The sequence below is a fragment of the Aotus nancymaae genome, unplaced genomic scaffold (genome assembly GCF_030222135.1).
Source record: "Aotus nancymaae isolate 86718 unplaced genomic scaffold, 86718_ANA_hifiasm-v0.15.2.pri h1tg000077l, whole genome shotgun sequence".
In the NCBI taxonomy this organism is placed as follows: Eukaryota; Metazoa; Chordata; class Mammalia; order Primates; family Aotidae; genus Aotus; species Aotus nancymaae.
In genome coordinates this window covers 15,812,814-15,839,258 of record NW_026988492.1, presented here as the reverse complement: position 1 = coordinate 15,839,258, position 26,445 = coordinate 15,812,814, and the positions used below count along the sequence as shown (strand labels likewise).

Here is a 26,445-nt window from a genome sequence, read left to right as displayed (position 1 = left end):
CCGGCGATGGGTGGTCCTGGGATCGGGAGGGGAGGCGGGGCGGAGGCGGGGCTTGGGGCTGAGAGAGGCTCTGTTGGGTAGGTGGGTTCAGACCGAGGGGACTACGGGTCGGCGTTGGGCCCAGCGGGCTCGAAACAAAGGACCAGCCAGTGGGGACTCGCCGCGGCGCTTTCTGAGGGTCGGGTCGAGGCTTCCCGGCCTAGCAGTGCTCTCTCTGCGCGGTCTCAGGCGGCTTCTCGTTGTCTGCTCCCTGCAGCCCGAGGCGCGGTGGGGGGCCCGGCGCCGCGGCACCTGCTGCCGAGGGACCCCGCGGCCCGCCCGGGTGCTCATGATGGGGCTGATCTTCGCCAAACTGTGGAGCCTCTTCTGTAACCAAGGTGAGCAGGATGGAGCTGCGCGGAAGCTCGAATCTGAGGCGGAGGGTCTGGCCGCCGATGGGGACACCGGAGGCAGGGGAGACGCCAAAGAGGAAGGGACTTAGATCAGGGTGCGGGCAGAAACTCAGTGTTTTAGAGCTGGAGGACGTGCAGGAGAGACCTGAGGTGTGGTAGAAATGAAGGCAGAAGGTAAGGCATTTGGTGTCCCAGAATCCAAATTGAGAATGTGTGGATGTTGGCGAAGTAAAGCAAGATACAGCTAATGATACCCGAAGGCGTGTGGAGGGCCTTGTCCTGTCTTAATGAAGCGCGCTTGTGTCTGTGTGTAGCCCCAGGATAACTGTCCGCCCAGAAACCTAAAACTTTTTTTTGAAACTAGTGTTGCTGCTTTGTTTTCCCGCCCTGCCCTCTGAGCCGAAAACCAGTGCACCTTCACTCTGATATCGCCTGCTTTCTTCTAGGACTCGGGAATGAGTTGTCCTATTCAGATACACGAGTTTTCCAGCATCTTCATCCTAAACCCTTTTTTAGGAGTTCAAATACTGAATGTTCTCGGTTTTGTGTAAGACGTTACGTGTCCGTAATTAGTCTGGAGCAGGTTATGAGACACCTGGAAGTGGCAAGTCCAAAGGACCGAGAAGTTGTAAAACCTGTTCTGAGTCAGAATGAGATGTGATGTGATGTCTTCTGAAGAGAGAAAACACCCAGACCAAAAAAGGGGCTGACGATAAGTTAAAGTTTTAGGCGTCCTTCGAACAGAATGGTTTCTTAGTATTTGAAACCAGTTTTGAAAATCAACTCGTTTCATGTTCCATTTAAGAGCCAGGCATAATTAGTAAGCTAGTTTTATTTCCTTTTATGTTGATACGAATTTGTTACTGCTAATGTGGGTATCTAATCTTTTTTCTGGGTTTAAGAAGTTATGGAGGTAATGGAATGGCTTTAGTTGGCTTGTTTTGTAGATTTATAAGAACACTAAAATAGTCTTTTTCGAGTTTATAGAGACACACGTGTGTATGTATATGTCTGTATGCAGTAACCACAGATATTACCAAATGATTTCAAAGTGAGCAGAGCTTTACACTTTGTATTATCCGTACATTTAACATATATTTTTGTTTGTTTGTTTTATTTATTTATTTATTTATTTATTTATTTATTTATTTATTGAGACAGAGTCTTGCCCTGTCCTCCAGGCCGGAGTTCAGTGGCGTGATCTTGGCTAACTGCAGTATCCGTCTCCGGGGTTCAAGCAATTCTCCTGCCTCAGCCTCCCAAGTAGCGGGGATTACAGGCACTCGCCACCGTGGCCGGCTAATTTTTTGTATTTTTAGTAGAGACAGGGTTTCGCCATGTTGGCAATGCTGGTCTCAAACTCCTGTCCTCAAGTGATCCACCTGCCTCGGCTTTTCAAAGTGTTGGAATTACAGGTGTGAGCCACTGCGCCATTCCCATTTATTTATTTTTTGAGACAGAGTCTTGCTCTGTTGCCTATGCTGGAGTGCAGTGGTGCGATCTCAACTCACCACAACCTCTGCATCCCGGGTTCAAGCGATTCTCGAGCCTCATACTCCTGTGTAACTGGAATTACAGGCTCCTGCCACCATGCCCGGCTAATTTTTGTATTTTTAGTAGAGAGGGGATTTCACCATGCTGGCCACGCTGGTCTCAAACTCCTGACCTCAGTTGATCTACCCGCCCCGGCCTCTCAAAGTGCTGGAATTACAGGTGTGAGCCACTGGGCTGGCCTTAAAGCAGCATTTTAAAGCTTAACGGTATAAAGATTAATACAAAAATCACCAGTTTTCTTTTTTCCCTGAGCTTGAGAATTAAAACGTTACCAGAGTAATTGGTTTTCCCTGTATATCCTTTTCTATTTTCCTTTCTCCCTTTTCCGTCACATGGCTGCATAGCTGCCTTCTGTCTTTTTTCGTTGGAGGCATCCTTATCAGACTAGAGGGAATAAAAGATGTAAGGGGAAAATTTAGAAGATGATGAAAGACAGTCAGTGGCTAGTTTTATAATCACACAATTGTTCAAGACTCCTAACTCGCCATTTCTACTTAGAATTTTCCTTTTCCTTTAACTTTCCTGTTGGAAAATTTAGAACCAGTAGTTATTCTGTTATTTTATACTCATTCATTCAGACAACCATAGACCATTCTTCGCAGTTAAGCATATGAGATCCAAAATTAAAAAGAAGAAGGATACCTTATTTGCTGGCAAAGTACTCAAACATCAGTAAATGAGATGAACATAGCAAAAAAATGCAGGTGGTAAATTATTTAACAGATATGTGTAAAAATATAACATTGGCTGCAGAATAAGGTGTACTTGGACTTTAATGTAATGATGAGGAGGATTTTGGGTGGCATGCTAGGCAGACCTTGTAGAAGGGACATGTTATTCTAGGCAGAAGGATTAATATGCAAAAGGAGAGGAATGAGCTAGTTTGGTACATTTAGAGAAGCTGAAAATAGTTGAGCTTGGCTGTATGTTAGTTTGCTTGTCAAGGAGTGAGGAGGAGATGAGATTGGAAAGACAGCCAGGAGAACCTTATCACAGAGGGCCTCCAAAGTTGACTAGGACATTAAAGTATCTAGAGCAAGGAATGGGAGCCATTGAAGACTTTAATCCACAGATCTATCTTAGCCTGTATTTTTGTTTTCTGCATCAACAAAATTAACTACCAAGCTCAGCATTTTCCATTTTTGTCACTATGCATATCTAATCCAGTGGATTTAGATGTATTAGAATAATATGCCCAAAGCCCCACCTTACACCAACTAAATCAGAGTGGGACGAGATAGCCTGGACATCAGTGCCAAGGTAAATTGAATATGCAGCCAGTGTTAAGAACTTCTGATCTTACTTTATGTACTCCTTTCCCTTGTCTTTCTTCCAGTATTTCCACATTCTCATCTTTTTTTTCCTGTAGCATTTTAGAGTCTCATGCATCTTATAAATTAGATACCTTTCTGTGAATAAATATACTAAAGCTTGTGTTGTCTAAGTACAACAATTTAAAAAGTACCTAATTCCTGCAATTTTGTATGGTTTAAACTGGAAGACTGGTTACTTTTACAGTTATTCAAGGACATAATTTCAAAATCTGATTATCTTTGCAAACATTTTATGTATCATTGTAGTTCTGTGAACTACATATGTGTGTATGGTAGCTCACCTCTAAAGTTTTGCGTTCTTTTTTTCCGTTTTTAACTTTTTCTCTCTGTTTTATGACTGTACAAACCTGTCATCACTTCTTTTTTTTTTTTTTTTTTTTTTGAGATGGAGTCTTGCTCAGACACCCAGGCTGGAGTTCAGTGGCGCGATACTGGTTCACTGCAACCTCCACCTCCAGGTTCAAGCAATTCTCCTGCCTCAGCCTCCCGAGTAGCTGGGATCACAGGCACCTGCTACCATGCCCAGCTAATTTTTGTATTTTTAGTAGAGAAAGGGTTTCGTCATGTTGGCCAGGCTGGTCTCAAACTCCTGACCGCAGGTGATCATGCCTCAACTTCCCAAAGTGTTGGGATTATAGGCGTGAGCCACTACGACCGGCCAATTATTCCTGCTGTTACCCAGAATTAAGAACAAATGAAATACGGTTTTAATTGTAGTTCCTTTTCAGAACCATGTAACAGTAACATCTTAATTTCATTATTTAATAATTTCTTTCCCATTCATTAATTTCATGTTATCAGTTTGAACATTGGTTTCCAACTGTTTATGATTATTGTCCTTTACTTCTGACTGCTCAGTTCTCAGATCTCTGCTCTTAGCTCTGAACTTTATGCCTGTTTCAAACACACCAATGTTAAACTTATCATCATCTATCTGCATCCTGTCTTCCAGACCATTCTTTTTTGTTGTTGTTTTTTTTAAAGATGGAGTCTCACTCTATTGCCCAGGTAGGAGTGCAGTGGCAGGATTTTGGCTCACTGCAACCTTTACCTCCCGGGTTCAAGCAGTTCTCCTGCCTCAGTCTCCCAAGAAGCTGGGAGAAGTGATGTGTGCCACTAGGCCTGGCTAATTTTTTGTATTTTTTATAAAGATGGAATTTCACCATGTTGGCTGGGCTGATCTTGAGTGCCTGACCTCAAGTGACCTCAAGTGATCCTCCTACCTCGGCCTCCCGAAGTGCTGTGAATTATCATGCCCAGACTTTTTTTTTTAATTTTATTAATTTTTTTAAAAAAACTTACTTTTTTTTTTTGAAATGGAGTCTTGCTCTATCTCCCAGTCTAGAGTGCAGTACCACAATCTCAGCTCACTGCAGCCTTGCCTCCCGGGTTCAAGCAATTCTCTTGCCTCAGCCTCCCGAGTAGCTAGGACTATAGGCGTGCGCCACCACACCTGGCTAATTTTTTGTATTTTTAGTAGAGATGGGGTTTCACTGTGTTAGCCAGGATGGTCTTGAACTGCTGACCTTGTGCTCTGCCCGCCTCAGCCTCCCAAAGTGCTGAGATTATAGGCCTGAGCCATCACGCCCAGCTCAGACCGTTCTTTATGAATGGTTTAGTTAATTCATTCATTCATTCAGATTTCTAATCAAATGTCACTCTTCAGAGATGCTTACTCCGACCACTTTGTCAAAAATAGTACTCTTGCTGAGTGGGGTGGCTCATTCCTATAATCTCAGCTACTCAGGAGGCTGAGGTGGGAGGATTACTTGAGCCCAGGAGATGGAGGCTGTAGAGAGCTATGGTCATACCACGGCACTCCAGCCTGGGAGATAGAGTGAGACCCTAACTCTAAATATAAAATAAATAAATAATTAACAGTCTTCCCACCCCAACATTCATTCTCTGGTTTGTTTTGTTTTGTTTTGTTTTGTTTGAGACTGGGTTTTACCATGTTGGCCAGGCTGATCTTGAACTGACCTCAAGTGATTTACCTGCCTTGGCCTCCCAAAGTGCTGGAATCACAAGTCTAAGGCACTGTGTTTGGCCTTTTCTCTGTCTTTACTTTGCCGTTTTTCTCAATAATGTTTTTATTATATGTAATTGTATTATAAATATGTTTATTTATTTGTTGTCTGTTCTCTTCAGTGGAGATAACTTCTCTAGGCATGAACTTCGTCTTAATCATTATTGTATCCCCAATGCCTGGCCCATAGTAGGTGTTAATTTTTTTCCAAATTTTTTTCAACATAAAATCTTATATAAAAGTAATACATATATATTGTTTTAAATAAGTTAAACATTTTAAAATGATGTGTGTCCGTCATATCTCTTGAAACTTGTAACTTTTTTTCCAGGATATAATTTTTAAACATTATCATTTATCTTATGATTAAAAAAAAAAAAGAAGTTAATACTTTCATTTCCCTTCCTAGTCATCCTGATACAGTATTTTGGTTTAATCCACGCTTAGTGTTTTCATTATTGTGACTATAACTTTTTTTATAGCTGAGCCATAGTGTGCTGTAATTATATTTCTTTTTTTTTTCTATGACTTCTTCCTTCTTGAGTAAATAATTAAAACTTTTCATTGCTTTAGTTTTCTTTGTACATTTGGATAAATTGTTTCACACTATCCAAAAGCCTCTGGGTAAGTTTTTCCCACCTCACACCTATCAGATGATTTATCTTTCCTCCCAGCTCCCTCTGTCCTCCATCCTGCCCTGATCTGGACTTGTTTTCCTCTGTGGCTGGTACACAACTGTTGTGGACTTGACTTTGCTATCAGTCTAGGAATTTCCATTGCTTTTTTATTGCATTAAACCTATGTATTCTTTCTTGCTTTACTCTCACTTTTTGATGAAGCACATTCTTTAGAAATTTTCTGCGAAAGTGTCCGTAGTATTTTTATTTTGTTTTATTTTACCTTAAGGTCTTTATCTTTTATTTTAGACAGGATTTTGTTGTGTTGCCCAGGCTGGTCTAGAATTCTTGGGCTAAAGCAGTCTTCCTGCATCATAAGTGGTAACTTTTTTGCAATTCTACATGCGTGAAGATTTATTTGACTGTCCTCACTTTTGATTTATAATTGGACTGGCTACAGAATTCTGAGTTGGCAAACATTTCTTTCAGAATTCTGAAGACATTGTCTGTTCTCCATTCTTGATTTTTTTTCTCTTTCTAGCAGTTTTTAGAATTTTCTGTCTAGCTCTGGTGTTTTTAAATTTCAGGGGGTGTACCCTGTTATGTCATTTTTAAAATGCATTATATGTAGGTTCTCTGGACCTTTTTATCCTACAGATAGACCTCCTTTGGTTGTGTGATTTTTTTTTTTTTTTTTTTTTTTTTGGTTTCACAACTTCTCATCAGATTTTTTTTATTCTTCATTTCTGGAAATTCCGTTGGTCATACTCTGCTCGACTGGTTATCAAAGATTCTTTTCTATCTTACTGTGTTACCTCTTTTTTGTTTTGAGTTCTATTTTCTAGGTTATTTTCTTGGTCTTTCAATTCTCCTGTTAAGTATTTTGGTTCAGCTATCATAGTTTTCATTATAAAATCTTTTTCTTATTTGCTCAATTTTTTATAATTTCTCTTGGGGCAATTTTTTCATGAACACTATTTCTTCTAAGTTTTTTGAAACTTCCGTTGCATGAATATACCACAGGTTATTCCTTTGCATCTTGATGGGTTGTAATAAGATAAATACCTTTAAGACTTTTTGTAGACATATTTTTATTCTCTTAGATAAATATCCTGGAATGCCATTTCAGGACAGATACAATATTACTTGTATAAGAAATTGCCAGATTATTTTCTAAAGTGGTTATACCATCTTTGTACTCTCACCAACAGTGTTTGAGAATTCTGCATGTTCTACATTCCTGCCAACATTTGGTGTTGTCAGTCTTTCATTTTAGGCATTCTCTTGAATATGTAGTGGTATCTCATTATCATTTCGATTTACATTTCTCTGGTGACTATTGAAGTTGATGACTGTTTCACATGTGTTTATTGGCTATTTGTATATGGTCCTTTGAAGACAGTTCATATCCTTTGCCCATTAAAACAATTTTTTACATGCTAGGCGTGGTTACTCATGCCTGTAATCCCAGCACTTAGGGAGGCCAAGGCAGGCAGATCATCTGAGGTCAGTAGTTCGAGACCAGCCTGGCCAACATGGCAAAACCCCATCTCTACTAAAAATACAAAAATTATCTGGGCATGGTGGCGCGTGACTGTAATCCCAGCTACTCAGGAGACTGAGGCAGGAGAACGCTTGAACTAGGGAGTTGGAGATTACAGTGAGCTGAGTTCATGCCACTGCACTCCAGCCTGGCGATAGAGCGAGACTCCATCTCAAAAACAAAAAAGTAAAAAATATGTTTTTTCATATCTACTACAGAATTGAGAAGAAACTAGGATCTAGAACATGGTTATCTTTTCCCTTAGGCTCTAAGCTTCTTAAAGATAATACATTTTAAATACTCATTCTATACAAAAGCATTTTTAAATTTTAAAATATTTTAGGAATTAAAAAATAAAATCTCTTTAAACATTGTATTTATATCTAGCCTGCCACTATTATATAAATAGTATTAAAAGTGACCAGGTTAGTGAAACATTGTGTAATAGCTTAGAGCTCCACCTCTGGAATCAAAAATTATCTTTACTTCCAAATATTATGACGTTTGGCACGTTATTCAGCTCAAGGCTCAATTTGTTCATCTGCAGAATGAGAAATAATATCACTTTCCCTTAGAATGATTATGACGATAAACTTACGTATTGCATGTAAAACACTAGTATATTCCTTTCATTATTGACGTTTTTTTTTCCTGGTATCTGAGACTTGGATTCTAGAATGAGAATAACATTCTCATCCTTAAGAATGTTATTATGTGATACTTCTGTATCTATTACTTTGTTGTAATTACACTATTTTGTAAGTGCTTGTTTACGTACTCAACTTTATAAGATTCTTGAGGGCAGAGTTCTTGCCTTGTTCATCTTAATCACAAATATCACAGGCATTTAAATGAACTTAGTAAATGTTGAGTGGTTAAATAATCAGATTTGCACTGCTGCTCTGAAACACTTTAGGTGTTCTGGAATGTGGGTACTGTGGTGGGAGTGAGGGGAGGCCAGAGAATTACAGAGGGAAGTTAATATGGCATAGCAGAAAGAGCAGGGAAATTCTAGATTTCACTGTGTCATCCTCTACCTGTATTTAGTAGAGAAAATTACTTAACTTCCGAGGACCTCAGTTTCCTTATCTATAAAATAAGTAAGGTGTTCCAGGTCTGCAGTTTTGTGCTATCTTGGAGTCAGGTTTTCAGATGTGTATTTGGAGAGGAAGGCATGGAGAGGGCAGGAATATATCTCAAGTTCTGTGGCTTGTCCCAAGCAAATCTTATGATCCTATAGTCAGTGTAATGTATGGAAAGTTAGTTTTTTATGAGTTTTTGTTTATTTTCAAGAGCCAGACTTCCTTGGTTATTCATCATTGTTATCTAGGCCTTTAAGTCTTCGATGTGACATCACATCATCTAGCTTTTTACTGCCTTTCTCCTTGCAATAATTCAAACTTCTGTGCTAGATTCCAAATGTTCTAAGTTACCAAGTTGGATATTTTCGTTCGTTTGGTTGATTTTTTTGTTTGTTTGTTTACACATTGTCTATGTATAAGACCTTCTGTAGTTACATGGCAGTGTTGCTGCAGATGTTATAGACCTAGAAGGTGGCAATCTCTACTCATATTTTTTAGGCTTTCTTATGTGTTAAAATTATAAGTTGGTCATTTTATCACACAATTTAACAATATCGGATTTTAATGTGTTAGAATAAATTTGGACACATTTCACAATTTATTTATTTTTAACACTGCTACTATTTAATGCTTCTTTAATACTCTTCTTCCCATGGTGTTAGTCTATTGAAGTCATTCATATTTTTTAACCTGCATTTTTCTACAAGTAAGTGTTCTTAACTAATTTTCTTTTGGATACCCATCTTGTATATTTAGTCTTTATATCTCATTACCAAAAAAGAAAAAGAAAAGAACAAACACCACAGCCAAGAGTGCAAAGAAACTTCCGTGCAAGCACTTGATCAAAATTAAACAAAAACTATTAGATTGGACCTTTTCTTCAGTTAGTATGAATAAACATGCATTGTGTGGGGCTCTGGATATGCATAGATTAGTAACACTGGAAGCACTCTTCTTTCTTAGCCTTTTATTGGGGGAAGGAATACAGCTTGGTCTCTTGGAAGAGAGAGATTTCTAGTGAAATATGATGTCTCAGGTGACTGTCTCATAGTATGTAGACACATTGTTAAAACATTCTTTTTTTCTTTTGTTTTGTTTTCTTTCTTCTTTGAGACAGGGTCTCACTTTTTTGCCCAAGCTGAAGTGCAGTGGCCCAATCAACACTCATTGTAACCTTGACCTCCCAGGTTCAAGCCGTCCTCTCACCTTAGCCTCCTGAGTAGGTGGGACTATAGGCATGTGCCACCATACCTGGCTAACTTTTTTTTTTAAGAGATGATGTCTTACTGTATTGTGCAGTTTGGTCTCAAACTCCCAGATTCAACGGATAATTTCTCCTTGGCCTCCCGAAGTGTTGGAATTACAGGGATAAGCCTCTGTGCCTGGCCTAAAACATTCTGATTTACTATAACTGACAGTAACAGCAATGTCTTAACCTAAAATTACTTCACGTTAGGGACCTGCCTTTCAAAATAGTGCATTATTGGTGACTTTTTACCGTCACAGGCCTTCAGTATTATGTGAAGCATCATAATGCAAAATGTGAAGCAAGGAGCAGGATTGTTTGAAAATGACCTGGGTATTCACTTGAGTTACTTCAACAAGGAGCCATCTGGTACTATCCCTCCATTGCTTTCTCCCAACAGGATTATCTGCATTCAGGTTTTGCTTATCTTTAAACTAATGGCTTCCTTCTCACCACCTCAAGCATCTTATTTTCTCTAGATGCTTGGTAGGTAGGGCTTCTAGCTGTCACCAAAATTTAGAATGCTTAGTGCCAGGTAATCTGTTTGTTCCTCCACTGTTACACATTCTTGTACTTTAAGGGATTGCAAACAGGATAATACATAAAGATTGGCTTCATTAGAAATTAGAGGATATGTAGCTGTTTGTGGTGGCATGCACTTGGGGTCTCAGTTACTCAGGAGGCTCAGGTAGGAGGATCATTTGAGCCTGGGAGTTCAAGGGTGCAATGAGTCTTGATCATGACACTGCACTCCAGCCTGGGCAACAAAGTGAGACCCTGTCTCAAAAGAAAGAGTGGTGGGGAGAGGAGAGAAAGGGAGAGAAAGAGAAAATTATAATGAGTTATACTAAGCAAGCAAGTTTTGTTTTGTTTTGTTTTACAAACAGCTTCTGCCATGGTGAAAATAGCCCTTCCAGAAGACCATGCCTGTTTATTCTCAACTGTTACAGGCTGTACTGAGACTGTAGGTCATTAGAAGACCTGCATATCTCAAGAACTTAACTTTTCCTGATCCCTCTTTTTTTGGCTGTTGAATTATTACGACTTTAGAATAGGAATATGAGCTGAGAGTTGATTGTATGACCAGAATGTTGATATTCACCAGAGGTCATCAAGAAGAGGAGGGTTCTGATATGAGATGTGCCAAATCGTTGCCTACAAATTGACTGTGTTGTGATTCTGTGGCAACTTCCTTAGGTGCACTGTTGATGTTAATGTGTAACCTTTTAAGCATTCTTCTGCTTTGGAGAAGGGGATCTTTAGTATACTTGGCATAAGTTAAAATTGAGGAAAGATGGTATCTGGGGTGTTTTCTGTATTCAAAGAACATTGCGGAATATATACCACTTAACAGAATAATTAGATGAGCTTTAGCAACTGCTTATTAAAAGGGGTGACTAGTGCATGACACCCAAGAGAAGAAAGAACTGAAGAGGTTTTAGTTGTACAAAGAGCAGAAACAGAATCTGCTCAAAAGAACTGTAGCATCCAGATGGAAAAAAAAATGTTAAACAGTAAGTGATTGTGTAAAAACTTGTTGAGAGTATACATATGTCTTTGTGACAGATGAAACATTTCAATTCTAAACTTTAAATGGGATTTTTAAGTGAGAGGAAGAAACACATCTTGATACACATAGGTGGGAAAATTTACAGATGTGAAAACAATTTGATAAAAAAGCTAACTTGATTGGTAGAGTTAAAAAGGTGTGTAAAACGGGCTTTTTAAAAAACTTACATTTTAGGTTATGATTTTTGCCTAGATTAATATTTGGGTCTCCCCTCCTCTAGACGCAGTACAAGTGACCAACTTCTCTGGTGTTTTCTGCCTACCCATCTCCCACATTCTTTTATAAGAGAACTAGACAGAGAATCAATGATAATTGATGTCTTACTTTACCTAGGTAGCCTTAACATCATAACATTTCTTTCTGTATTTTAACAGTCTAGTAATAGATATTCAGTGAATGATTCTCATTAATGAGCTAACTAATAATCATTGTTGAAAGCATGTAATTGCAGTAATGCAGCAGTGTTAAATGTTTATGGTTTGCTTTCTTTTTGTAGAACACAAAGTAATTATAGTGGGACTGGATAATGCAGGGAAAACCACCATTCTTTACCAATTGTAAGTATGGATGTTTATTAAACAGTTTTCACTAGTTATTGAAACTAATGTGTTTATAATTATATATATATTTTTTTAATTTTACTAAATACAATCTATAGAAAAGTGAGTGAAATAAACAGTTGTGTATTTGCTAAAGCCTTCACAAACACTAAATTGTTTTCTGGCCTTGAAAGAAAGACTTAATATTAAACTAAAATAAATAAAGGCTGGGGTGAGGTGATAAAGTGGATTTCACTTAGTTCTTCCCACACTGGGGTTGATGTAAATAAATTGATACCTCTAGGAAGCTATTGCTACCCTCCTGACTAATAGCTTTGGAATTGTTTAACATAGCCAGACTTGTCAAGTCAAAAGAAATGTGATCACTCTGAAAATATTGCTGTAGTAGCTTGCAAGAGGGAGAGGCTTGAGACTTTCAGAGAAATCTATAAATACCTTAGGAAATTCCACTTGTTAGAGTACTTTCCATTATCCTTTCAGTGCCAATGAAATGATCCTTATTAAGCAATTGAAATGGATCTCCCAAGCACTTTAACAAAATAGTTATACATTTCTTTGCACCACTGTGTGGCTCTTACCTCTTGCCACTCATCTTGCATTGGAGGACAGCCCATAGCTCACCAGAAGTAGCCAGTGATTTACACATTTGTCAACTACTTTGCTAAAAAGCTACTGACTTAAGGTTTGTTGTTTCAGAGTTGAATAACTACTTGTTTTTCTTGAAAACATTTTCATTCATTGGTTATTATGTGTCTAAATATGAAATAGCTTTTAAATATCACATGTAAACATTTCAGAAACCTGTCATCTTTGTTGAAATAATTTTATACATGGCTTCAAAAATATACATAAAACCCAAGAGAGAATTGCACGCCTCCTTCAACACAGTACTGGCACATTACCTGCAAGGGCATATTTGTTGAATTAATTGATAAATGTAGCCTTACCAATGATTATGATAATACAAGGGATATGAGCATCAGTATTCTAAGTGTGTGTGTATGTGTGTGTGTGTGCGCGTGCGCGCGTGTGCCATGTGTGCATGTGTGTATTTGAGACAGAGTTTTGCTCTGTTGTTGACGCTGGAGTGCAATGGCACGATCTCCACTCACTGCAACTTCCACATCTCAGCTTCAAGCAGTTCTTCAGCTTCCTGAGTAGCTAGGATTACAGGTGCCCGCCACCATGCCCTGCAAATTGTTTTATTTTTAGTAGAGATGAGGTTTTGCCATGTTGGTCAGGCTAGTCTCAAACTCTTGACCTCAGGTGATCCACCCAAAGTACTAGAACTACAGGCGTGAACCACCACACTTGGCCTTCTAAATATATTTAGAGTTAATTAAAATTTTCACTTGCCCATGGTCTTCTTTTTAGGACTACTTTAGATTAATATACCTGAACTAATTTTTGTGGCTAAGTCTCAATTTAGACAGTCTTCAAAATTGCGGATAGCCTACTATCCAATATTTGCTATTTTGCAAGTATTGGTGTCACAGTCACCTAAAAACTTGCTGTTTCAAGATGGAATAGGACATTGGGTCTTATCTAACCGATAGCAGGGCATGGTGGTGTGGCAATTTTTGGCCACAGAAATGCAAATTCACACCACACTGTTTCCTTCCTTTCCCATCAAGCTTGCAGTTCCTTCCATTAAAAAGACAAATAAAAACCAAAAACAAAGTCTTTTCTTCTGAAGTTGTTTAGCTATTTGTTCGCAAAAATGTTCTCCAGGTTTCTAATTTTCATGCTAATGATCATTGATGCAGAAGGTTGATTGATCTTAAAAATACAGAGATAAAAGTAGCTTCAGGTTTTCAAGATTTGTAAGAGCTTTTATGGTGTCTTGTCTTTTAACAGCTTAATGAATGAAGTGGTTCATACTTCTCCAACCATAGGCAGCAATGTTGAAGAAATAGTTGTGAAGAATACTCATTTTCTTATGTGGGATATTGGTGGTCAGGAGTCCCTGCGGTCATCGTGGAACACATATTACTCAAACACAGAGGTAGGCTAAAATTAATTTTGAATTTTAATCAAAAGGACCGAAGAGTAAATGTAGAAAGTAGATAGGCTGCACCTGGTCGTGTTGACAGTTGCCTTTTAATAAAATCCCTTGTTGTAAGGAATTTGGGTGGTTAATCAGGCCACAGGGTCCAGTGTCACAGGTCGACTTATCAGTTGAGGCAGAAACAATGGTAAAATTTCGCAAGGTCAGTTATCAGGCACTGCAGGAGCTAGCTCTTCTTCTCCCTTTGCAGTTTTTCTGTTACCTTAGACTTTCTGGCTTGGGGAGGCCATCTGGAGGTGTACGTGTGAGTCACAGGGGTCACCATGACTTGACTATGGTGTAGTCCATGGTGCAGTCAGTTCAAAGAACCTTGCATCACTATGTTAGCCAGGCTGGTCTCAAACTCCTGACCTCATGATCCGCCTTCCTCGGCCTCCCAAAGTGCTGGGATTACAGGCGTGAGTCCCTATGCCTGGCCAAATTTGGGTTTTCAAATAGAAGAAAAGGCAAATAGAAAGACTATTAGGAGCTGTTATTAGTTGAATGCTTACTGTTGGCCAGGGTGTCTCCATTCATCTTCACCATATTTTTTTTTTTAGAGAGATTTATTTTTTCTAAAATGAAAGCTTTTAAAAATTGGAGTTGGGCGGGAGGAGGTGGAAAAGGATATAATGTGAAGAATTTTTGGTGAACTAAGTTTCTTTTTTAAATAAAAATAACTATCGTTGTAGAGTTATATTATAATAACATGTGTGCATGTGTGTATATATTCCATTGCAATGTGTAAGTAGTAAACTAAGATGCCATATCGTAGATAATCAGCACTTGTGGTAGCGCTTAATTATTTTATTGGGGATGCAGAAGATGTTGGTAAGCAAATAGTATAAAGGATAGCTTATTATGTATTTATACCGTAAAATAACATTCTGAAACCAGAATGAGTTAGAAAGTAAAGGAAGGGCCAAACTAAGTGGCTTACTCCTGTAATCCCAGCACTTTGGTGGGCTGAGGTGGGAGGATCGCTTGAGGCCAGGAGTTCGAGACCAGCATAGCCAACATGGCAAAACCCCATCATCTCTACTAAAAATACAAGACTTATCTTAGCCAGGCATGGTGGCATGCGCCTGTAGTCCCAGCTACTCCAGAGGACAAGGCATGAGAATGGCTTGAACCTAAGAGGCAGAAGTTGCAGTGAGCTGAGATAGCACCACTGCACTCCAGCCTGAGTCTCACTGTCTCAAAAAGAAAAAACAAAGTGAGGGAAAAACGACATTGTTGCATATGATTAATTTAAACATCAGAGCTGTTAGTAGTTTAAAGCTGACAGTTAACTCCAGATGTGAAAAGGGTAGTTATTATTGAGGAACAGGTCAAAGTAGTTTCTAGTGAATCCATATGTACTTCAAGTATTTCAAAAGAGTGATTCTTGAAATGACTGAAACTCTGGAGGACTTAGCATGGGTCCAGAAAGAGATATCCATTACTGATACCATTTGCATGAAATGTTCTTTTAATGAATGATCTCTACAAGCATATCAAAATTACTACAAAGAACAATGGCCCCTGTCACTTTGCTTTTTGAAAATTCTTCACGTTGAAGAGTCCCTTAAAAGCTGCAGTGTGTCCATTATAATACAAGAAGTTACAGGTGTTAAGTAATTCCCGACACGCTTCTCTCATTAACTCACAGTTGCACCCCCAACTTCTGTCCATTCCTCCTTTGCCACGTGGCCTTCTTTCCATTTATCCCTTTCTAAGCCCAACTCAGTTTATATTCAGATTCATTGTCTGTTTCCCTACTTGTATTTATTTATTTTTATTTATTTTTAATTTATTTTATTTTATTTTTTTGAGGCAGAGTTTCACTCTTGTTGCCCAGGTTGGAGTGCAATGGTGTAATCTCGGCTCACTGCAACCTCCACCTCCCGGGTTCAAGCCATTGTCTTGCCTCAGCTTCCTAAGTAGCTGCGATTACAGGCATGTGCTACCACACCTGGCTAATTTTGTATTTTTAGTAAAGATGGAGTTTCACCATGTTGGTCAGGCTCGTGTCAAACTCCTGACCTCAGATGATCTGCCCACCTTGGCCTCCCAAAGTGCTGGGATTACAGGCATGAGCCACAGCACCCAGCCTATTTATTTTTCTGAGATGGAGTTTCACTGTGTTACCCAAGCTGGAGAGCAATGGCTTGATCTCAGTTCACTGCAATCTCTGCCTCCCGATTCAAGCAGTTCTCCTGCCTCAGCCTCCCAAGTAGGTGGGACTACATGCCTAGCTAATTTTTATTTTGTACTTTTTGTAGAGAGACAAGGTCTCACTATGTTGCCCAAGCTGGTCTCAGATTCCTGGGTTCAAGCATTCATCCCACCTTACCTTCTGGAGTGCTGGGATTACATGTGTGTGAGCCACCATGCCTGGCCTATATCTTCTTCTTTTTATTTTATTTATTAATATGGAAGACCTATGTTTTTTCATGTATAATTTTAGCAATGGATTTCTCCTGCTTTTTCTGGCTACTTGCCTTTATTTAATTTCATCTGCATCTCCAGTATATTAACCTCTAAGTATATATGTTTCAATCTTGAGCATTTATGGTTGATACTGTTTTATAAAAATGTCTTATTTATTTTTAAAATGCATTTATCTTTTTCTTTCAAACTAGCTTTTCTTTCTAGGAGTTAAGAGATTGTGGTATATATAAGTAAACAATTATTGATTGTTTAGATGAATGATAATGAGGTACTTTGAAGTTTCAGTGAAAAATATGATTTAATGTAAGTTTCCTTTCAAACGTTACTTTTTACTAACATTTGAAAACAAATCATAGTATTATGTATTTGGGCATCACTTGAAGAAAATCAAGTTGGGCACAGTTTTTATTTGTTGAAGTTATGAGTTATCATTTTCTTATTGCTAACATTCAGATTTTACTGCTTGATATAAAAGCTGTTTATGATGAAAAAGCAGTAGATGTTTTATAGTAATGATGATGCCATGTAGAGAAAGTACTTACATAACTTGAGTAGTTTTACAGAAAACTTTTCAACGCCCCATTCAATTTTCTGTCTTTCCTTTTAATTTTCTTCTAGTTCATCATTCTTGTTGTTGATAGCATTGACAGGGAACGACTAGCTATTACAAAAGAAGAATTATACAGAATGTTGGCTCATGAGGTAAATGTTTAAAGCAAATCTTTAAAAAACAATATAGTCAAATATCTGTACATTGCCTTTGCTTTTTTACAAAGATAATGTGATGTAATGTTGGCCATTTGATCATTAACACAACTTTATATACTAAACTGATAAAAGTCTTGAGGTAAAAAATGTTCGTTACTTTTTCAAACTTAAAAAAAATAACACGTTAATTTGTAGATTATTACTGTTACTGCAAAAATTGTTCAAAGTTAAAGTTACTTAAGCATGCCTTTGAAAGTCTGATAAATTGAGATAAGCAATAGGAAAACTTAAGGGTCTTTTCCCCAAAAGTTTATAATAACTGAAAGTTCTTTAATGAATAACTTGAGATCACTTAATTCTAAATATTTCAGGTATTTAAGAAAGCAGTAAAACACATTCATGCACCATGTTAATGTAAAATATGAAATATCTTTCTATACCTTGCCAATCCAATTTTCTTCCCTTCTCTTTCAGAGGTAACTACTCTTCTACAAGTAGTGATTGTTATTCTTATGCATATTTTTATACTTTTACTACATTTTTATGTCTTGAAATTATACAGAGTATTGTATTCCATGTTTTTAAAACTAATGCTATATAACATATATTCTTCTGCAACTTGCTTTTTTTGTACAACATTGTGATTTATCCATAATACATTATATTGTGTTTTATTTATGTTAATGTGTACTGCTATAGTTCATTCCTTTTAACAACTCTATAGTTTTCCACAGTATGAATATATCACAGTCAATCTATTCTTCTAATGTTTTGGTAGTATAAACAATGCTAAAATGAATGTTAACCAATGAGTTATGTTATACAAAGACTAATAAGCAATAAGTATTGCCCAGCTTCTACCACCAGTGTTCTACTTTTAAGTTCTGGAGAAACTCTAGTATTTGGCAACATACTACCATATTTGCCTATTAGGATATTATTTATGTAGTTTTGAGTCAGTATTTAAAATTCAGATGTATTTTTTTTCAGTTTGACCAATGTGACTCAAAAAATAAAAAATAACTTTTAATTATTTAATACTACTCTGTTTGAATGAATAATGAAATTACGGGTATTTGAGGTTTTTTTTAGTAAATATTAGTGCCCAATTGTGTTAAAGTAGAAGCCCTTCATTATAACTGTTCAGCTGGGTAAATTTAAATTGTGGTATTTCACATATTAGAAATATTTTGTCCTGATTGCAGGATTTACGGAAGGCTGCAGTTCTTATCTTTGCAAATAAGCAGGATATGAAAGGGTGTATGACAGCAGCTGAAATCTCGAAATACCTCACCCTTAGTTCAATTAAGGATCACCCGTGGCATATTCAGTCCTGCTGTGCTCTCACAGGAGAAGGGTAGGTGTTCATTGGGCTGAGGGAAGGTATGACTTCTTTCAGATTTCTTCCAACTTCTTAGGCCAACTTGTTTTCTTCTTAAATTCTGTTTCTTTTTTGTTTGTTCTTAATTAAAGGTGATTTTTTTTTTTTTTTTTTTACAGTGTGTCTCAGGCTTATGACAGAAATAATTCTAGTAGAATCACTGACAACTTAAAAACTTTTAATGTAAATATAATGTTTTACCAAGAAAAGGCAATAAACTATTGAATTAAGTTTTCATAATCCAGATTTTTTTATGTTCTTTGTTGCTTTTATCATATACCGAGAATAAACTGTAATGTTACCTTTCTTTTAAAGAGGAAGCTTGCAAGCAATTTCACATTTTCTGCAAGGATTTAAACCTAAGCTCTCAGCTTTCTTCAAGAGTATATCTACTTTATTATTAGGAGGTCTTAATTGGGAGGCATAATTCTAGACAATAAACATTTGAGACAAATGCCATAATAGTCTGTTCTTCCATTTCTAACAATTTGAATGTGGGTATTAGGCCAGGAAGAACCCAATGTTATTTTCGTTTTACCCAGTTTATATCAGAGAACTTATTTATCCTCAAATCAACCTCACCTTAGTTTTCTCTTAGTATTTATCAGAAATGGCTTGCAGTGTAATAGCTGTGTGTAGACTTTTTTGACTCATACTTTTAAGACTGAATCATAAGTATTCCACTCTTTAGAATTTAGGAGGGTAAGGTGAAGTTCCTGCTATCTTTGTGTAATGGTTTAAGTTTCAGTTAATTTTAAAAAGCGAGGAGTATTTGCAATCGTTATGACCAAACGAGCAAAGTTATATCTTCAAGATGAGACCGAAGCAATTTCCTGCGAACTGATTAAGAATATTTAAGTGACTATTCCATTTAAAAATTTCAATTTTTATATTGTTACTTGAATGTTGACACTGATGTATGTAAATAATGATTATGCTACCAGCCTTTGGTTAAGACTTAAAAATAAGTATGCTTTCAGTTTTTAAGTATAACATTTTTAATGTTAAAAATACTTCTATCTTTTGTTCAGGTTATGCCAAGGTCTAGAGTGGATGACCTCCCGGATTGGTGTGAGATAACTTTTTTGCTTGAAAGAGACTGCTCTATTTATTCTGTGACATGAACATTTTTTCCTAGTACCTTTGGCTGCTAAGGCAGCAGCATGTTTAATTTATAACAACACAAACCTCTGAGAGCAACACTTGAATCAAGTGCAGCTGAACATGAAAGATTTTTTCTTAACTTTTTTTTAACGCACTAATCTTCAGTTGGATGAACATAATGTATAACTGTTTTCAGCAACAATTCTTCTGTTTATTCTAATTATTCAGTGACTGCCTTGTAAGAAATGTTTGTCATATGTGTAATGTCTTCTGAAATATTGTTATGACCTTAACGACCAATTGCTTTCAATTCTTGACCACCACTCCCTCCCAACCAGAGAATTACTGGTTTGATAGAGTAGTCGTGGAAACCATCAGGTACTGCTTGCAAATTTCTCTGGCACTAAACAGTTGTTCCCCGTATAAGCCATTCATCTATTGGACAGAACTTACTATAAAGAAAGAAATCTACCTTGAGGATATATGTAAGGAAGATTGTACATCATGAGTACTTGCCTTTTAACTTTGCCCTCATTACTGTGAGTCATCGAATAATGTTTAAGTTATTTGCATGGAAATTAAGTTGGCTGTTTATTTATCTAAAGGAATCAAGTTCACTCTTCTGTCTACAACATTTGGTCAAAAACTAATTAAGGTAAAAGATTTATTTAAAAGCCCAGCTTTGATGTTAAATATTCTTGAATAAATCTGATATTCTCAGAACGTCACATTATTCAATGCATATAAAACTATCAAAATTTAGTAAAGCATACCGGCACTAAAAATAAGACAGTTGGAATATATTTTAGTATCAGTTTATAAACAATTTTATTATCAACAGAAACTTTAGCTGTTTTCTTTGCAAGATATGTCACAACTGCTTTGGGCAGTAGCTAAAGCCGAAGTATGAAGAGTCCATTTTGTACCTTAAAATTTGGAATTGTGTCTGTCATAGCATTTTTACCACCAGCAGTGTATTACTTTAAAAACTACATGGCTTTCCTTGAATTTATTTGACGGTATTATGTAATAGACTTGAAACAGTTGACATCTTTGTAGTTATCCCTTGGGTTCTAAAATCTTATAGGAAACTGCTGAATTTAATCCTAGCTTTTAGAATATTAATATGAAACTCAGAGTTAATATTCTTAACAACTTATAAATTGAAAAGAAAAAGTCGTAATCTATCAAAAGTTTATTGGATGGCATTAAAAGGTTTTTGAGGCAGTTGTCTAATATGAACAATAATCTAAACAGTATATTCCTTAAATTAAGAGGGAAGACAAATGTTGTATTTCGATCCTGTTTATTCAAATGTGTAATTTTGCTGAAACGAAAGGGATAAAATGAATACATAGAGAATATCAAATGATACAAATAATCATTTTTGCAGTATTTTAAAATTTTGATCAAAAATAAGATTCAGTGTTCATAATATCAAATACATGTTCAAAATTGGCATTTTAATTTTAATCTTTTTTATTTGTAAGTTGATTTAAATTTTGCTCTTTTTTCTGGTGTATTATATTTAGTCAAGTTAATTTAGTCGAATGTGGTAACATTTTTCTGATTTATCTTGAATTGTAGCACACCCTTGAACTGGCCAGAGGAAAGCTTTCTGGGCTTTGGAAAGTAGTTGTTTAACTTTGTTTTAAACCTTTTTCTTAGTGATTCTATATCAAATAGAGTATAAGTTTAGTTTAACTTAGTTTAGTTTTTAAGTAACTGTTAATCAAGAACATGAGTAAAAAGCAGACATAAATCAATATGGATACTTTGTGGTGTGTATGGGGTGTGGGGGAATTAAGAAGATGTTGTTTACCTAAGCACAGTTTGCCTGAATTTCTACTTGGGTATATTGTTTACCATAAGTACTGAGGATAATTCTCATAAGTCTGTCTTGAGAAAAAGCATACTTAATACTCCTGTATTTGTTCTTATGAAATGGTTATCTGCCTTCTTGTATCGAGTAATTATATGGTTATTTTTTATATTACCACATCAGCATTATATTAAAAGTGTTTTTAATAGTTGATTGTATTTTGCCAACTACTAGTACAGACTCAAATTTGCTATTTAATTTTTAAAATACAATTTATTTTCTAAATCCTTTAATAAATATTTGGTTAGTTTTGGATTAGAAATGATTTATGTTAGCCATGTGTTGAAGATGAAATTGGCATCAGTGTAAACTGTTCTAATTGGGAAAGTTCATGATTAGCAAATTCATGTAAGACTTTTTAAGAGTATTTTTTAGGTTTTCACTCAAGTCTTTCCTGTTACAGTAACATGAAAACTGATTATTCTGTACTCCAAGAGAATGTTTTAACCCAAGCAAGTATCTAATACTAGAGCATTGATTCTGACATTCATTGTAAATCAGTGAATTATAAGATACTGTCTGAAAAGTGTACATTTGTAATTAGTGCCTTTATTCATATTTTGAAATAAGTTCTCAGTTTTATATTGTACCTGTTCTTTAGAAGTCACATTAGCAGCTAATTATTTCAGTGATGAAATAATTTGTGTTTCATACCCCTCTTCACCTCCACGTATTGGCTAGCACAGTTTATAGTAAGTGAAAAGCAAGAGACCCACTTACGTTAACATCACCTTCAGGAAGGAGACTGTCCTACCTTTTATTTTTAATTTGAAAATTAAAGAAATTAAATTTTAACTGAAATCTTTTAAGTATGTTATAACCAAAGTGTAAAGTTATCCTTGCAAGTTCAAATACAACATTTTTCTTAATTTTGAGCATGTCATGTTCTTCATTCATCTTTAATTAAACCCATCATTCTTATTGAAGCCCATTTGAGAACTTTTAGAATTAATAGGACCTTTTATAAGGGAATATACTGAATATTTTTTATTGTTAATGTAACTAATTCCTTAAAACCTGGAATATTAATATATATAATCTATTAAAACTGAAGATTAAATATGTAATTTTTGCTTTTAGTTTGTGTTAGTATGCTTAAAGGTATCATTACTTTTGTTCTATATTCATTAAAGGAAAGGTAATAAATTCATATTTCATTGCTGAAAAATTTTAAATGGGTGCCACCCCATAGCCATAGTCATTTTGATTAAGCATAATTAAACTTCCATTATAACATAAAGAGAAAATAATTAGTTTACTGTGGAAACAGTGATAGGCAGTGCCATAAACAAAATTCTCTGAAAAGTTCTGGAGGTCACAAAGAAAATGTTAAAGAAGATAGAAGCTTAAAAAAAAAAAAAAACCTTTTTAATATATTTTTTAGGACAAATTATAATTGTTCTGAATGATCAATTTTTATGTAGTGCTTAACTATGTAAAACCATATCAGTAAAAAAGTGTAATGGTGTCTTATGTAAAGATGGATAAATTTTGTTGGAATTTATCTTTGGAGACCAACTTTACGAGGCTGACTTTTCATTTATGGCTTTGGAACCAAAAAAACCTAACTCTAATTTAGTTCTAAAGGATATTTTACATTTTGCCTGGGTATGACTTCAAGATACAGCATGGTATCTTGTATCTAGTAGAATATTGTGCTGGCCATCCAAAAAAGTGGGTTCGAGCCTTCATTTGGCCATTTGTCAGTTGTCTAGTTGACCTTGGACAATTAGCGTCCGTGGCTTTTCTTTTGTTTTTCCCATATGGAGGAACTTAAACTACAACTTTAAATGTCTTTTGGTTTTAAAATTCTTAATTCTTACATGCTATTGTTAAAAATTAAAAATCTCCCAGATCATAGGGAAATACATGTAATATGCAATTAAATGTATTTTTATCCATTATTTGATTCCCACCTATTACTTTATTTAGAATATGAATACAACCAAGTAGGGAAAAAAGTATTAGTAACTGCTATTCAACTTAAATTCAGCAGATAGCTAATGACAATGCAAAAGAGAAAACAAGCCATATTGCTAAGAAAGGGATAGTAAGCTGCTTAGACAGAAGCAGCCTGTGTTGGAAATAATTCTCTTCTAGAGAATTTACCTTATTTTCCTGGCTTGTACTAATTGAATGGAAGTGGTTGGTTTGTTCAGAGTTTATTGCCTTTTGATGCCACCCCAAACTACAGTTCTGTTTGACTTTCCATATTGAAAAAGTAGGGTCAGTAACCAGGATGTTAATCTTTTACAGATGTCTACATATATCTGAAAGTGGTTTATAGTCAAGGTTAGTTTTTCAGTACTGTCTCATCCTTATTCATTCACTGTTACTGTGAAGACTGAAATCCAAAAGCCAAGTTCCCCCAAAAAGTATTTTTTAAGAATTCTGGGTGACCAAAATAAATAGAGGAAGGCCAGTATAAAAATATGTCCCAACTATTTCATTTTTAATTTAAAGTAGAAAAAAATTGTGTCCATGAGACCTAAAGTCAGCTTTAAATGTATGTAGTTTGGTGAAACATTTAGGAAATATTAAGTTGGTGGGAGACATACTGAAAAACAAATTCAAAGCCCTAGAAAGTAAAGCAATACCATGAGGTTGAAAAATCTTCAAAAGGACATCAGGTAAGAGAAAATGTGAATGAAAGCAACGAATTGCTGCCTCTCCCCCTATTTAAGGCACTTAAAATTACAGAAAATGCGGTCTTTTTACTGTAGAGCTAGATGGCCTATATTATTTTTAATATGGCCAAAGGAGTGAAGACTGACTAGTGTTTTAGAATTTGGAACTGTAATCACATAAAGGAATCTTTTGCATTTTTTAAAGCAGTAACCTACATTTTCTCCTGGAAATGGAGAAATATAAAATGTGCCATGCATAGCTTTTGGAATAGAAAAGAAAGTTTTAAAAGAATGGAAATGTTTTCTTGCACAACTTGTAAAATATTAATTAAAAAATTACCTCATTTTTCAATCCATAAGGTGCTTTGTTCAAGTTTGTGGGATGTTGTACTGTCTCATAAAACCCCCCTTCACCCAAACTGTGTTTGAAATATGCAAAATACATAACTAAGGGATAGCATTCCTTGGAGATTTTGTTTTGTTTTACTCTTGTTTACCACCAGCTGCGCCAACCTGGTAGATCTATCAGATTCACATACAATTTTTATTAAAGCACATAGGAAAGTGCTCAGTCAATATTTAATTAGTTTAATTAAATAGGAGAAAGGAGAAATCCTAAATTTGATTGATTTTATTATACTGTGAATATATTTCCATCAGTGTTGGTAAGATATCAAATGACTATCAGTTGATCTCGGTCACCAGTGACTTATTTGCATGTTCAAGCCCTATTCACAAGAGACCATAATCACTTTAATCTTATATTTTCCCTCAGGAAATTTAGGGACTCTGAAGCCCCTATTTTATTTTCTTCGAGTAAACTGTTGAGTGTAGTTATGAAAATTTTATTTATGACTTTCAAAAAGTTTAGCTGCTATTTCATTGAAAGTGTGAAATAAAATGATGGTCATGGTTTTTTTCACTTACAGAAGAGTTACAAATTTTACCATGCTCATCTATTCCACGGAGCATATTGTAAACAAGAACAAAAAACCTAACAGCAATCACAGCCTTGCTGATGCGTTGATTCTAATCAGAGTGAATGATTATAATCATACATTGCTATTTTAACATAAATGGGTGCTTTAGAGCATTAAAGAGGAAGCAGTAGGCCCTGTACTCAATATATTTCCTGCCTCAGAATGTAAAACAACTTTAAAGTGTCTGTATTCATATTCATGTGCATTTCTTAAGACTTAAATACAAACTTGTTATCCCTCAAGCTGCAGGCTTTCTACAAAAGCTCTAAGAATATCTTAGTTACTATGCTTGGTCAACTAGAAGATGGTATTAATAAGGTCAGAATTAGGAATTGGATTGCTCTGTGGGTCCTCTGGTATTGTACAGAGTAAAGAAAAATGGTTTTCATGTCACAGACTGTGTGTCTGAACCCCAGCCAAACAAATGTGTTCCATTGGTCCAGTATATGAGCATTAACAAAAATTTTAAAGCAAGTAAATCAATGCATTCACATGATCACTTCTTGAAAATGGTTCAAAGCATGTTTTCCTGATGGTGGGGTTGTTGAAATGACATGTTTTAAAGTTTTTAATACTTTATTACTGTTATGAAGTGCTTCTTTTATACGTTAAGTTTAGGTTGCCGGTACTCATACTTTTTTGTTTCTGCAATTATGTTATAACGAGTTGTTTGCATGCCTACTTAACCCAAGTAAAAGGATGCTGTTTGCTCTGGAATGTTCATCTCTTAGACAGGTTTTGGCTCATTTCCAATCATGGTGCAATATAGTGTAACATTCATTTGTTTTCAGTCAACAGTTTTATTTTTGTCATAATAAATAATTACTTTTCCAATAGAAAGTGAACCCGGTGTTTCCTTTAAAGATAAAATCTGTTTTAACAGTCTTTTGCTTGCAAATGATAGAAACACACCTATGCCAACAAAGAGAGGAGGATTTTATTATAGGGGTGAGATGGTGGGGGCTCATGGAACCCAGGATCAGGAACACAACTGGATTTGTAGAACAGATTGGGACTAGAGACTGGTTTATTTCGGAGACAGCAGAAAGTTACCTTTTTTCCTACCTAACCTCTTGCTGTCGTTCACCTGACTGGATTTCTCTGTTTCCTGATCCACATGATGGATAATGTCCCAGGTCCAGTAGCCTCCTCTATTTGTACAAGGGAGAAGTCAGATTATTGTCAGATTTTTAGTTAACAATTTTATATTCCCCAGGGAAATTGTTCATTAGCCTCCATTGGATGATTTCCTCTCTCTGATCTAAACAACTAGCCAAGTGGAAGGTGCATTTACTAGAGAAGGAGAATCCCTGGCATGGGAAGGTGATCCAGATTGGTGTGTACTCCATTGTGGGATAT

General features: G+C 36.1%; 1 protein-coding gene across 3 annotated transcripts; it reads left to right on the top strand.

Annotated features, from left to right (window-relative positions):
* The first annotated feature begins 293 nt into the window (after positions 1–293).
* ARL5B (ADP ribosylation factor like GTPase 5B) lies at positions 294–25,931 on the top strand. Of its 3 annotated transcripts, none has more exons than XM_012465462.3 (6): positions 294–377; positions 11,861–11,921; positions 13,782–13,929; positions 17,023–17,106; positions 18,318–18,469; positions 19,525–25,931. In XM_012465462.3, the coding sequence occupies exons 1-6, from the start codon at positions 329–331 to the stop codon at positions 19,571–19,573; spliced, it is 543 nt and encodes a 180-aa protein (XP_012320885.1). In that variant the 5' UTR covers positions 294–328; the 3' UTR covers positions 19,574–25,931. The 3 variants fall into 3 exon arrangements, with proteins under 3 accessions (XP_012320885.1, XP_021526313.1, XP_012320884.2); XM_021670638.2 differs by lacking the exon at positions 294–377 and adding an exon at positions 554–566; XM_012465461.3 differs by lacking the exon at positions 294–377 and adding an exon at positions 8,894–10,163.
* The last annotated feature ends 514 nt before the right edge of the window (positions 25,932–26,445 follow it).

What these genes read in the sequence shown, in the direction of transcription:
- ARL5B (XM_012465461.3), top strand. Translation starts at nt 10,082, where the DNA reads ATGCAAAATGTGAAGCAAGGAGCAGGATTGTTTGAAAATGACCTGGGT. An exon ending in ACAGAATGTTGGCTCATGAG is followed by an intron (nt 17,107 to 18,317) that starts GTAAATGTTTAA and finishes TCCTGATTGCAG; the next exon opens with GATTTACGGAAGGCTGCAGT. An exon ending in TGTGCTCTCACAGGAGAAGG is followed by an intron (nt 18,470 to 19,524) that starts GTAGGTGTTCAT and finishes TCTTTTGTTCAG; the next exon opens with GTTATGCCAAGGTCTAGAGT.